The 14,615-nt window shown below is 46.1% G+C and overlaps 1 protein-coding gene across 2 annotated transcripts in view; it reads right to left on the bottom strand.

Annotated features, from left to right (window-relative positions):
• Positions 1–14,615, bottom strand: part of LOC122540838 (integrin alpha-11-like) — a 179,738-nt gene that overhangs the window by 85,874 nt on the left and 79,249 nt on the right. For both annotated transcript variants that reach the window (XR_015753800.1, XM_087981311.1), the window contains exons 11-13: positions 8,524–8,668; positions 4,733–4,881; positions 3,698–3,838 (exon numbers count right to left, since the gene is read on the bottom strand). Coding sequence is in view for 1 of the 2 variants with exons in the window: in XM_087981311.1 (XP_087837437.1) it covers positions 3,698–3,838; positions 4,733–4,881; positions 8,524–8,668 (435 nt within the window). In the remaining variant the exon portion in view is untranslated. The remainder of the gene's footprint in view (positions 1–3,697; positions 3,839–4,732; positions 4,882–8,523; positions 8,669–14,615) is intronic.

The following is a 14,615-nucleotide window of genomic DNA, read 5'->3' on the forward strand; positions in this document are numbered from 1 at the left end:
GCCCCAACCCCCACCTTCTCTTCTCTTAAATTTACAATCCGTCCTCCCACATTCCCAATCTCTGTGATGACCCCTCTCCACGTTCCCTCTCTCAGGAGACCATCCCCTCAGTGATCAGAATGTGTGGAACACCTAGTGCTAATTAAAACTGAAGCCTTTCGAGGCAGGCCCCATGGGTTGGGCAATTAGGAGGGAGGCTGAGTAACACCCGCTCAGAACTATCGATTGGTAAATTGAAGCAAAACCGCATACGAGACCATAATAGGCCCCAACAAAATACTTCTTTGCATCCTCTGCTCACTGTAGGACAGGTGGGTGTCTGTGTCAATGGACCTGCACTAAAAATTGAAGCTTTTTCAAAATGCCCCAGAGCGGCTGAAACCACAGCAGATTACATTTCTCGGGACGTGCTTTGATCTCCCCCAGTCCTGACCTTTGGCACAACTTACCCACAGTTCCTGGCATCTCACCTCAGTTTAAAGGCCCTATCTCCTAATGACAGAAACAGACTTTTCCATTTCTCTCTCATGTACAATGCAAAGCAAAATTATTCCTGAGATCTGGCATCTGTGACCTTGCCATCATTTGCATCTCATCCCTAGAGAAGGTGTGGGTGAGCTGCCTTTGTGAACTGCTACTGTCTTTGGGGTATAGGCACAAAAACAATGTTGTTGGGGGTGGGGGGCAAGTTCCTATAGAATGAGGAAAAGCTGACACCATTCCCAGTCAGGATGATGCATTGCTTGAAGGGTTTCAGGGCCATCCACAATTATTTTCATAATTCCTTCCCTGAAGACCCTGACCTTTTGCTGGTGGACTGCTTCCAATATCCGAAGCCTTTTTAGAATGGCTGCTTGATGTGTTTATCTACAACATCCAGTAGTCAGCTTTTCAAAAGCAGAATTCAGCAAGGTAAACCATTATCTTAACACAGGGATCCTTCAACTACAGCCACTGAGTAATAGTCAGAATGAGATCCTTGCTTGATTTCCTCCTCTCCTCTTCCCCCTATCTTAACCTGCATTGTTGCTGGGCCTGAATCCTGCAACTCCCTACCTAAGGGCATTGTGGGTCTACCTACATCAAATGGACTGGAGTACTTCAGGAAGGCAGCTCACCACCACCACCTGCTCCAGGGCAACTAGGGACAGGCAAGGCCCAGGCAGGAATGCCCATATCCTGAGAATTGATGTGACAATGGATGGAAAAAACCTCCATCCATACCTGAATAGCTTGTGCACTGAGGCCAATTGTTGTCTCAGGCATAACTTTGACAATATTGTAATGCAGTCAAACCCAAATCCTTACGGCCTACACTCCAGTACACCAAGCAGTTCTTATTGCCTCAAGCAATCAGTGAGTTCAAAAAGCAGCAGACCAGGAATTTGCTAGAATCTGCTCCAGCTTGATTCTGTAATTTTGATCAAAGTACAATGGAAAGACTTCATTTTTTATTCATCCATGAGATGTGGGTGTCACTGGCGGGATCAGCGATTATTATCCAACTCTCGTTGTCCTGGAGAAGGTTGTGCTGAACTGCCTTCTTCAACCACTGCAATCCTTTGTGTAAACACCCAGGGTGCCACCTTTCATTAGGCTCAGCAGCAGTTTGTATTCGAACCACATTGTTGTGGGTCCGGAGTTGCAAGTAGGCCAGATCAGGTAAGGATGGCAGATTTCCTTCTTTGAAGGCCATTAGTGTCATAGAATCCCTTCAAGTGTGTAAACTGTAGAACCCCCACTGACCCTCCAAAGAGCATCTCACTCCAACCCACCCCCTTACACGATAACCCTGCATTTCCCAAGGCTAATCCATCTAGCCTGCATATCCCTGGAACTACGGGCAATTTCCCATGTCCAATCCACCCTAACCTACACATCCCTGGTACTACGGGTAATTTCCCATGGCCAATCCACCTAGCCTGCACATCCCTCGAACTACGGGTAATTTCCCATGGCCAATCCACCTAGACTGCACATCTCTGGAACTACGGGTAATTTCCCATGGTCAATCCACCTAGCCTGCACATCCCTCGAACTACGGGTAATTTCCCATGGCCAATCCACCTAGACTGCACATCTCTGGAACTATGGGTAATTTCCCATGGCCAATCCACCTAGCCTGCACATCCCTGGAACTATGGGCAATTTCCCATGGCCAATCCACCTAGCCTGCACATCCCTGGAACTACGGGCAATTTCCCATGGCCAATCCACCTAGCCTGCACATCTCTGGAACTATGGGTAATTTCCCATGGCCAATCCACCTAGCCTGCACATCCCTGGAACTATGGGCAATTTCCCATGGCCAATCCACCTAGCCTGCACATCTCTGGAACTACGGGCAATTTCCCATGGTCAATCCACCTAGACTGCACATCCCTGGAACTATGGGCAATTTCCCATGGCCAATCCACTTAGACTGCACATCCCTCGAACTACGGGCAATTTCCCATGGCCAATCCACCTAGCCTGCATATCCCTGGAACTACGGGCAATTTCCCATGGCCAATCCACCTAGCCTGCACATCCCTGGAACTACGGGCAATTTCCCATGGCCAATCCACCTAGCCTGCACATCCCTGGAACTACGGGCAATTTCCCATGGCCAATCCACCTAGCCTGCACATCCCTGGAACTACGGGCAATTTCCCATGGCCAATCCACCTAGCCTGCACATCCCTGGAACTATGGGCAATTTCCCATGGCCAATCCACCTAGCCTGCACATCTCTGGAACTACGGGTAATTTCCCATGGTCAATCCACCTAGACTGCACATCCCTGGAACTATGGGCAATTTCCCATGGCCAATCCACCTAGACTGCACATCCCTGGAACTATGGGCAATTTCCCATGGCCAATCCACCTAGCCTGCACATCCCTGGAACTACGGGCAATTTCCCATGGCCAATCCACCTAGCCTGCACATCCCTGGAACTACGGGCAATTTCCCATGGCCAATCCACCTAGCCTGCACATCCCTGGAACTACGGGCAATTTCCCATGGCCAATCCACCTAGCCTGCACATCCCTGGAACTATGGGTAATTTCCCATGGCCAATCCACCTAGCCTGCACATCTCTGGAACTATGGGTAATTTCCCATGGCCAATCCACCTAGCCTGCACATCCCTGGAACTATGGGCAATTTCCCATGGTCAATCCACCTAGCCTGCACATCTCTGGAACTACGGGCAATTTCCCATGGCCAATCCACCTAGCCTGCACATCCCTGGAACTATGGGCAATTTCCCATGGTCAATCCACCTAGCCTGCACATCTCTGGAACTACGGGCAATTTCCCATGGCCAATCCACCTAGCCTGCACATCTCTGGAACTACGGGCAATTTCCCATGGCCAATCCACCTAGACTGCACATCCCTGGATCTATGGGCAATTTCCCTTGGCCAATCCACTATGGTGCTGTGAGGCAGCGGTGCTAACCACTGAGACTCCATTCTGCCCTACCAATGAACCAAATGGATTATTACAACAATGAACAGCTGCTACATTTTCTTGAACGTGAATTTGAATTTCACCATCTGTCATGGTGGGATTCAAACCATGTTCCCTTGGAAATTAGCCTGGGACTCTGGGTTACTGGCCCAGTGACATTACCATTTTGCCTTGCCAGATGATGGAGAGGGAGCAGATTTTAGGAAAAAAAACATGCAAAGAAAACAACCTCGCAGTTACCTTGGAGAGGGAATAGATGTAGATTTTACCCTTCTCTCTCCCATCACTGAAAAACATTGGAGCACCAACCAGTAAAACATCGGTCACCCCATCAGCATCTACATCCACTGGCGTTAGCTCACTTCCAAAGTATGATCCAATCTGAAATGAATGTGGCAGGAAAATGATTAATCGTTGATTGGAAACATTATGCCAATGTAGACATAGCCATCACACGAGAGCCTCTGTGATACTGAGAAAGGTGGAGAGCCGGAGCATGTATCAGGCAATGGTTTGGTCCTGTCTCTGGGTACAGTAACATGATGGTTAATGTATCAGGTCAGAAAGCAAGAAGGACTGAGAATGTAGATAGTGCAGGGACTTCTTCAAAGACCCCAGAGAAACTCAGATTCAAGTGGATTCAATGTCTCAGGAGAGCCTCAATCACCCTCAGTCTTGGCCTTTGACAAAAGCCCAGGTTATTTTGTTCCTGACCTGAACTAACTTCAGCCTGAGCTGCAAAGTGAACTTCTGGTCCACTGGATGAAATAATAGTCAAGGAACATCTGGAGAAAACCAAGGAATGAGAATGAACAAATGAATCCTCTTGAAGAAAGATTATCAACTGAAACTTCTCCTTTTGTAAAAGAAACAGTATTAAAGTCAGGGACGATGGCAACATTTCACAGACAGTCCATGATGAGCAATCACACATCTATCTAATCCTGCGGGTGTCTGGCAATGGTTAGAAACTCAGGCAGTACAAACTCATATTCAATTTTAAGCAGACTGCTGCCAGTCCTTCCAAATTAAGGTGGGAGAAATGCCACAATAATCTGGGCAATTTATCGTCTGCGACAGAAACGAGTTGGGAACTGAACTTTGATGAGCCCTGTAGCACTTGTCCTCTAACATTGCAGTCAGCACACAACACACACAGGCATATAATTGGGGATAGACTTGCACGCATATGATTCACATCTGTCCTGCACATGTGTGGATAGGCAGACATGGACTGGTTACAGACCCTCGGTGAGAGTGCATTGCTTCTCTGACCTGCTGGCCCTTCAGGGACTGATGGATGGTGACACTACCATCATTCTTCATCGTGAATACGATGACTTTTCCGGTGTGGTTGAATCTTGGAGCACCTGACACATACCACCTCCGACCCGATTTTGGCATCACTGAAGTAATGGTGTAGCCTGAAATAGAAAATGCAGAATTTGAGTGCTCTATGTTCTTGTTGTTGCAACTTGGTCAGGCAGAACTCCAGTTTCTGAATTGAAAAGTTTGGGGGTTCACGCTCACAGTGCGCTCACAGTGTGGAAACAGGCCTTTTGGCTCAACGAGTCCACACCGACCCTCTGAAGAGTGACCTAACCAGACCCATTTCCTCTACCCTATATTTACCCCTGACTAATGCACCTAACCTACACATTCCTGCACACTAGAGGCAATTTAGCACGGCCAATTCACGTAACCTGCATGTCTTTGGATTGTGGGTAGAAACCAGAGCACCCGGAGCACAGGGAGAATGTACAAACTCCACACAGACAGTCACCCAAGGTTGGAATCGAACCTGAGTCCCTGGTGCTCTGAGGCAGCAGTGCTAACCACTGATCCACTGTGCCATCCCAGGAGACCGGGCACATTTTCTCGGTTGATTCTCCACGGCAGTCATGAGGAGGCACTGCACTGTCTGAGATGCCACCTTTCAGGTGAGACTGAATGCCTGCCTGTTCGATTCAAGTGGGGTGTCATAGACCAAAGCGGAGCATGGGCGAGTACTCCCGCAGATGGCATTTCCCACCCCTCCCCCATAGCTAACACCTTAAAAAAAGGACAGGTTAGAAGGGTAAAGTCACTATATCTCTATCAAACTATTACTGAAAGACAGCTGGTGGTGGTTTAACCTGAGAGTCACCACCCCTCAGCTCAGGGAAGAGGTTGAGGAAGGAGAGTCCTTCAGAATAACCTCAGCCAGTGTGGGAATTGAACCCACACTGTTGGCATTACTCTGCATTGCAAACCAGCCATCCAAACAACCTCACTGATGGTCAAGGGCATTACCTGACTGCTGTTCCTGGGATCTTGCTGTGCCCAGATTGCTGCTGCACTTCATATGTTACAAAGCTCATATGTTTTAAATCATGACTGTGGAAATAAAGCTTTTTAAAGACGCTCCAAATTGACCAAATCACTGAGGCTTCAGAACATTATTTCTCTATTAGACACTTGACAATGCCCACTAATTAACAAAGAATGTTCTGACAGAGACAAAATAAACCTCAGGTGAAGAAAACCACAAATACAGAGCTTGAGGGTCACAGTTGGAATGTCTTGGTGCTCGCTCCTCATTAGTTAAGCAGCTTTCCTCAGTTTCAGGGTTGCAGCGTGTGTAAAGGGTAGAGATTTCTGCAGGGGAATCAATGCACACAATCAGGCCCCGACATCAGTCAGTGCTGATACAGCCATGTGAATTCAGTAAGGTTATACCCAACACCTAACTCCAAATAAAGACAGTTCTCAGGAAGGATTCTATGTCTGCAATATGAACTTGTGCTCTCTCCAGAGATGCAGCCCGAATCACGGAATGGTTAGATTTCAGAAGGAGGCCATTTGGCCATTGCTTCTGTGCTAGCTCTCTGTAAGAACAATCCCCCTGGGCCCACTATCCTGTCTTGATTATCACAATTTTGTTTTGATTTCTGATTTATTAAAGGTGCACTGGTCACAGAGCAAGATTCCAAATGACTGATTTGTGTTCCATCCAAGGTGTACACAAGTTGAATAAACTCTTGACTAGTGCCCATACGTGGAAATATATTTGACTAATCCCTTTCACCCCTGCATTCGGAAAGCAATGAAGTGAAATCAGTTACTATACCTTCCCGTATTTGGAATTATAACGGATCAGGCTGTTTCTCAACTCCCTTCCATTACAATTCCCTACATTGCAATGGTGAGCACCCCTCAAATGTTCTTCATTTGTTGTAAAGTATTTTGCAATGTCTTTAAAGGTATTACATAAATGCACAATTTTCTAATTTCATGAATGAAGGGTCCAAGTTAATCTTTAATAACGCCTAGTCCAACAACTTGATGTCAATGCATTGTTGTGACTCTGGACTGAATCTTATGTTCTTTTGGCTAAGTCTGAGTTGGGTTTTTTGGATGGATTTCCATTGCAAATCTGAATGAGTCACCTCACCTTAGCTTATCAAACATGCCTCACTGGCTCCCTACCTTGACCCTGTGGTGTCTCTCACATCCGATTTCCACCCCAACACGCCACTCTGTGGATATCCCAGAATTCACTGGCATTCCTTGTGCCCAGGCCATTTTTAAAAACGCGTTATGCACCCAGAAAAGAACTATCTGTACGTTTTCTGAAATTTGCCCAAGTCATAGCAGACTGGAGGGAATTGGCGCCCTGCTTTGTGAGCAGGGATCTAGTGAACGGACTGGTGCAAAGACAGACCCTCCTCTTCCCTGAGGACCAGGAATGGAGGACATGACAGCAGACTCTGCCCAGCCTAGTTCAAGGTTACCACCCCATCCCACCCCACCCCACCGGGTCAGTGCGGTCCCAGCGTCTGGAGGAATGCTCAGTGCTGCAGGGAGAAGGTCAGTGTTCTTCTGCACTCTGCCAGGGCAAGTGTCACCAAATTCTCTATGTACACTCACTCTCTCTGTGCCCCTGTACCCACCTCCCACCGAACCTCATGCTCTGCCACTCTCACTATCGCCTGCACCATCCTCCCTCCCTCACCCTCACCCACCCCCAACACCCGACACCACTGACCCTGCGTTCCCTCTGTGCTGCCCACTCACTCACTTGGCACACCTCCCCACTTCCCCCGCCCCACAGTAACAGCTATGCCACCCACTTTCATCTCCATTAATACCTGCCTCTCTCTCATTCCAGAAGTCAAACAGCCCCTAGTGGGGCAGCAAGAGTCCAGATGGGTGATGAGCTACTCATCATCATCTGTCACCTCCTTCTGAGGGTAGGATCTTGACTCTGACCATCCCGTGCAGGACCTGGATTGGTATTGGAGGCTGCCCTGGAGTCACAGTGCCAGGACCCACTGAGTGAAGGCTATCCCCCTTGTCTAGACTGAGATCTGCAGGCCTTTGTGTCTGCACTAAACAGCACAGCAAGGCAGCAGCGCTGTCATAGAGTCATAGAGAAATACAACAAAGAAACAGATCCTTCTCTCCAACACGTCCATGCCAGCCAGATATCTTAAATTAATCTAGTCCCATTTGCCAGCACTTGGCCCCTATCTCTCTAAACCCTTCCTATTCACACACCCATCTAGATGCCTTTGTCAGCCTGGTCTGTCGGGCTGAAGGGGCAAAGCACAAACAGGCGAGGCTCTGTAAGGCTGTGAGCATCAGGGTCAGCTCAGAGTGAGTGAGGGCCCTGACAGTGGGGGAAGGGCCTGGAGATACAGCCTGAGGCAGTCCCTGAGCTGAGGTGGGGGGTGGGGGTGGAAGCTTTGCCTGTGTCTGCCTCATATCTCACTTTAGCCCATGTCACTCAGACTCCACCCTCTGGCATTGAAGTGGCATCCTTCTGTCTCATGAGTGAAAAGCAAAATGCAAAAGACCTAACTGCTGACCTTACAGTGCCCCTTCACACCAGAGCCCACTGCTCCTACAGCAGGTAAAGGTCCCGTTGATTAATGACAAAGTCTGTCCTGGGGACACCCGGTATTTACGGAACACTAGTCACAGTTAAGAAGACCATAATTTTAATAGAAAATCACAATGAGCATCACTGAGCAAACTACATCTAAAGAATGCCACAAGGTACGTTGGTAAACAACTGCACTTACCCAGATAGGCCCCATGGTTCTTCAGCTTTTTTGGGAATTCCTTCATGTAGGCATCTTTGGGAGGGATCACTCGGCCGTGACTGGTTTGTTTTAAGACAGCACCTGTCCAATCATAGGCCCCAACTGCGCCAAGAAGGATCCCATCCTGCCAAAGGAAGGTGGAAACCAATGGAGGCACAAGTAACACAACAGCAACTTGCATTTATGCAGCACCTTTAATAGACATTGCAAGGTGATTCACAGGAGCATCAGCAAATACAATTTGATCCGGAACCCCAAAATCAGATATTAGTCCTGTATATATTTGTCAAAGATGTAGGTGTTAAGGATTGTCTTAAAGGAGGAGGCATGAACAAATTGGGGCGAAGGGCCTGCTTCCATGCTATAGACCTCTATGATGCTATGACTCTAAATGGGTGGAGAAGTTTTGTGAGGAAATTCCCGAGCTTTGAGTCCAAGCTTCTGGAGCCACTGTTTCCAATGGTGCAGTGACTAAAATGAATATGTAAGAAACCAGAACTGGAAGAGCACAGAGAACATGCTGGCTTTGGGGCGGGAGAATGCTGGAGAAAGGATTCAGGACTTTGGAGCAACCTGGTAATGATGTCAGGAAGCTGCATCTCACTGAGTATAAATATCACAGTGTGGGCAGAGTTAGAACACTTTGGGCAGACATTAGGAAGAGACAGGACTCAAGCGCATTTGGACATAAATATCTGAAAAAGGCAGATTTGTCCTGAACTAATGTTCCTGTAAGATAGAGCCTGACATATCCTAACAATCATATATAGAGGCATTAAATATGGAAGTAAAACAAAGTGTTATTTTGACGTCTAATCCTGATGATATTTCTTGACTTTGCCTGTTCCTCAACCAGACTGATCTCATAGTGTGCCATACAATAAAAGAGATGAGCTTACAGTGATAGGGAGGGGCAAGATCCCCATAGAAAGGTTTGAAAGCAACAATGAGAATTTTAACATTAAAGAATTGTCAGTGTAGCTCAGCAGCATTGTCGAAAATATTGGCGACCCAAACCATTTCCTCTTCCACCAGCAAATGGGCAGCAGCTGCAGCAGAATGGAAGCTGACCCAGGATTGTGTCAATGAGCTTTTGTGCAGAGGGACTCACAATCTGACCAAAAAAACCACCATGCTAAAGTGTTGCCACATAACACAAGAAAAAGTCAACTTTTTTAAAAGCTACATTTTCAAAATCACAAAAGAGCTATTGTTTCACAGCATTTGTTCCAAGAACACTATTAAATCAATAAATATTTGATTCTGTGCATTTTTCCAGTTTGAAGAATCCACTCCACTGAGAGATTTTTATATTTATATATTTTTAAAAAGAACAACGCATATTTGAAAAGTCGGAAAATCTTTTAATATTGTTTGGATTTAAAGGATGACCCTCACAAATAATCAGAAAGTGTTAACCCTTTCTGTCTAATCTGCATGTTAAGAAACCATAGAATCCCTACAGTGTAGAGACAGGCCATTCAGCCCATATCAATCCTCCAAAGGACATCCCACCCAATCCCTGGCTAATCCACCTAACCTACACATCCCTGGATTCTATGGGCATTTTAGCATGGCCAATCCACCCTAGCCTGCCGTTGGAAACCAGAGGACTTGGAGGAAACTCACATAGACACAGGGAGAATGTGCAAACCCAAGGTGGACTCAAACCCAGGTCCCTGATGCTGTGAGGCTGTACTGTTAACCACTGAGCCACCATAATAAGGATATAAACTCTTGGTAGGTATCCTAATTCAAAGGGTAAATAAGGTGACCTTCTGAACAGGGTCTCATTTTGTCCTGACAGCTGAGCTTAAAGATGGGGCCAAAACATCTGACCATAAGATACAGGAACAGAATTAGGCCATTCAACCCATTAAGTCTGCTTCGCCATTCAACCATGTTACCACAAATCATTAGTGAAGACGTCAAATGGTCTCACCTTCTTATTTATAACTTAATAAAACTAAGACAAACTTGTCAGGGACAAACAGATATGAATTGAGGATTCTGCTTCAGTCCCTTACAGGAATGGGGACGCAAATACAACCAAACCCAAGGATTATACCTTAATTTAAAATTGTCCACAGACAGGCACAGGAGCTAGGAGTCACTTCAATCCAAAAATACTGCTAACTCAATAAATCCATGATTCTGTGTATTTTTCCAGTTCTAGGAATCCACCACAGAGAGAGTTATATCCTGTTTTTAAATGTAAGCAAGGCATATTTTAAAATTTGAGTCTTTCATTTTGGGACGGAGGATGTAAAGGAGCATATAAAGGGGGAGGAGAAAAATATGTTTCCCAGCAGAGACCACTCTCAGACGGCTCTACCTGCTCTGCCACAGGTTTGGAGAGTGAGAGCAAGAAAGGCTCCAGCAATGCTGATAAAAACAGGAACTGGTGAGAATGGTGGACACACCAGTCAGCATCTGTATTACAGTGGTGGAAAGGACGATGGATGAGGACTTGCCATCTGAGGTAGTTTGGGCTGAGGTTAGGAATAGGAAAGGTGAGGTCACCCTGTTAGGAGTCTTTTACAGGCCTCCTAATAGTCCTAGAATCATTGAAGAAAGGATAGGGAAGGTGATTCAGGAGATGAGTGACAGTAATAGGGTGGTTGTTATGGGGGACTTTAACTTTCCTGATATTGATTGGGAAAGCTATAGCTCAAGTTCGTTAGATGGGTCAGTGTTTGTTCAATGTGTGCAGGAGAGTTTCCTGACACAATATGTAGATAGGCCAACAAGAGGTGAGGCCATACTGGATTTGGTTCTGGGTAACGAACCAGGCCAGGTGTTAGAATTAGAGGTAGGTGAGCACTTTGGGGATAGTGACCATAATTCAGTGATTTTTACTCTTGTGATGGAGAGGGATAAGTGTGTACTACAGGGCAAGAGTTATAGCTGGGGTCAGGGAAATTATGATGCGGTGAGGCATGACTTAGGATGTGTGGCTTGGAAAAGTAGACTCCAAGGCAAGAGTGTAAATGATATGTGGAGCTTGTTCAAGGAGCAACTATTGAGTGTCCTTGATAATTATGTACCTGTCAGGCAGGGAGGAAAGGGTTGTGCGAGGGAGCCGTGGTTTAATAAGGAATTGGAATCCCTTGTTAAATGGAAGAGGGCGGCCTATCTCAAGATGAGACGTGAAGGTTCAATTGGGGCGATTGAGAGTTATAAGGTAGCCAGGAAGGACCTGAAGAGAGAGCTAAGAGCAGCAAGGAGGGGACATGAAAGGTCCTTAGTCGGTAGGATTAGGGAAAATCCTAAGGCTTTCTATAGGTATGTTAGGAATAAAAGAATGACTAGGGTAGGAATAGGTCCAGTCAAGGATAGTAGTGGGAAGTTGCGTGTGGAGGCGGAAGAGATTGGGGAGACACTGAATGAATACTTTTCTTCAGTATTTACTCAGGAACAGGGCATTGTCGTCGATGTGAATACTGAGTCACAAATAAGTAGAATGGATGGCTTTGAGGTATGTAGAGAAGAGGTGTTGGAAATCCTGGAAAAGGTGAAAATAGATAAGTCCCCTGGGCCTGATGGCATTTATCCTAGGATTCTCTGGGAAGCAAGGGAGGAGATTGCAGAGCAATTGGCCTTGATTTTTATGTCCTCTTTGTCTACAGGAGTAGTGCCAGAAGACTGGAGGATAGCAAATGTGGTTCCCTTGTTCAAAAAGGGGAGTAGGGATAACCCTAGTAACTATAGGCCGGTGAGTCTCACTTCTGTTGTGGGCAAAGTCTTAGAGAGAATTGTAAGGGATAGGATTTATGAACATCTGGATAGGAATAATGTGATCAAGGATAGTCAGCATGGTTTTGTGAAGGGCAGGTCCTGCCTCACAAACCTTATTGAATTCTTTGAGAAGGTGACTAAGGAGGTGGACGAGGGGAAAGCGGTAGATGTGGTGTATTTGGATTTTAGTAAGGCGTTTGATAAGGTTCCCCATGGTAGGCTACTGCAGAAAATACGGAGATATGGCATTGAGGGTGAGTTGGAGGTTTGGATTAGGAATTGGCTGGATGGAAGAAGACAGAGGGTAGTAGTTGATGGCAAAGTTTCTTCATGGAGTGCCGTCACTAGCAGTGTTCCGCAAGGATCTGTTTTGGGACCATTGCTGTTTGTCATTTTTATAAATGACCTGGAAGAGGGGTTAGAAGGTTGGGTGAGGGAGCCCAACCTTCTAACCCCTGTGAGTGAGGTTCTTCACTCAGCGAGTCGTAAGTTCATGGAATGCCCTGCCAGTAGCAGTGGTGGACTCTCCCTCTTTATGGGCATTTAAGCGGGCATTGGATAGGTATATGGAGGATAGTGGGTTAGTATAGGTTAGGTGGGCTTGGATCGGCGCAACATCGAGGGCCAAAGGGCCTGTACTGCGCTGTATTCTTCTATAATTCTATTCTATAATGAAAGAGGGGGCACTTGGATTTGGACCCAACACACTGCCAGTGGTGATCATTCACTAACGAGTATGATTGTCCACATTGAGAATTCCATGCACTGCTATGGGGCTCCCTGTCTGGCTGACCTTCTGATCTGAGATCCACATCTCTGACTGCACAGTTGGGAGGTATCTCCAAAAGGTGAGAACTGGACCTTGACCCTTGAGATTGTCTTACGTAGATGCCTTGCATGGGACATCTTCTAACATGAGACGGCTGTTGCACATTAACAGACGCATCATCCTTGACTGAAGGTAGATCCAGTTCCAGTGGCAAGGAAGCTTTGGAGACTGGGGATCTGCTGATTAATGCAGCCTTCATTCACCATTGTAGCCGTTGATATAGCACGTGTATCTTCTGACTGGATTAGGATCACCAGGAAAGTAAAGATCTCCCTTGTCAATGACTCATCCACCTCCATCCACCAGCTCCATTGTCAATGTCAGCTTGCCCAGGGAGCTGACCTCATTCCCTGTATCAATGGTGGATCTTCAGAATGTGTGATTTTCTTGCACTTACACCTTGTTAATAAAATCCACTGTGGACTTGATTTATTCTTCTCGCTAACATGAGCAGAAGGAACATTAATGTCTATCATCTTCCTTCGAATGTATTTTTATTTTCTCTGTGTGTTGGTCTCCAGCTCAGCATTCTCTGTCCTTCTAAGAGGAGATTGAGAAGAAGTTGCTGTCTACACTAAAAACAGAAAGTGCTGGAGAAACTCAGCAGATCTGGCAGGAGAGAGAATCAACTAACGTTTCGAGTCTGATCCGACTCTTCTTTGGGACTGAGGAGAGAGGTGGAAAAGCATTTATTTTATTAAAACATAGAAGAAGGTGGAATGAGCAATGGGAACAGAAAGGAAGATCAAGGGAAGGTTAGATGGCTTGCAATGAACATCAGTAGACTGCCTAACCCTGGAAATGGGGACTGAGAAATCAGGGAAAGGGAAGGGTCAGAGAAGGATCTGGTAAAAGTGGTGAAGGTCCAACTGAGGCATTCAGGAGGGGCATGGACAATTATTTGAATAAAAAATAATCTGGAATGGCACAGGGAAAAGAAGCAGGAGACTGGCACTAGATGAGATGGCCATTTGAAGGCAACGTGGGCTGGGTGGCCTGTTTCTGTGTGGTAAGACTTCTGTTATTCTGTAATTACCTTTGTACTAAGTGACTTGTTAAACCATAGCAAAAGGCAATTAAGAGTCTGGAATCACATGTAGGCCAGAGCAGCTCAGGAGTGCAAATTTCCTTCCTTGAAGGACATTAGTGACCCAGATGAGTCTGTTAAAAAAATTGATGATATTTATCACTGTTACTGAGACTAACTTTCAGTTCTATGTTTTATTAACTACATTCAAATTGTGCCAGCTGTCTTGAATATTCGATTGAAAGCAAAATATGATGGATGCTGAAAATCTGAAACAAACAGAGAAAGTGCTGGCGAAGCCCAGCAGGTCTGGCAGCATCTGTGGAGAGGGAAGCAGAGTTAATGTTTGAAGTCCAGTGTGACTCTCACCCAGTTCAGACAAAGCTTCATACCAGATGTGAAATGTTAACTCTGTTTCTCGCCACAGAAACTACTGAATTTCTCCAGCATTCTTCATGTTTTTTCCTCAGTAGAATA

Source organism: Chiloscyllium plagiosum, unplaced genomic scaffold (genome assembly GCF_037043375.1).
Source record: "Chiloscyllium plagiosum isolate Xiang-an unplaced genomic scaffold, Cpla_swu_hap1 HiC_scaffold_39, whole genome shotgun sequence".
NCBI classification, from domain to species: Eukaryota; Metazoa; Chordata; class Chondrichthyes; order Orectolobiformes; family Hemiscylliidae; genus Chiloscyllium; species Chiloscyllium plagiosum.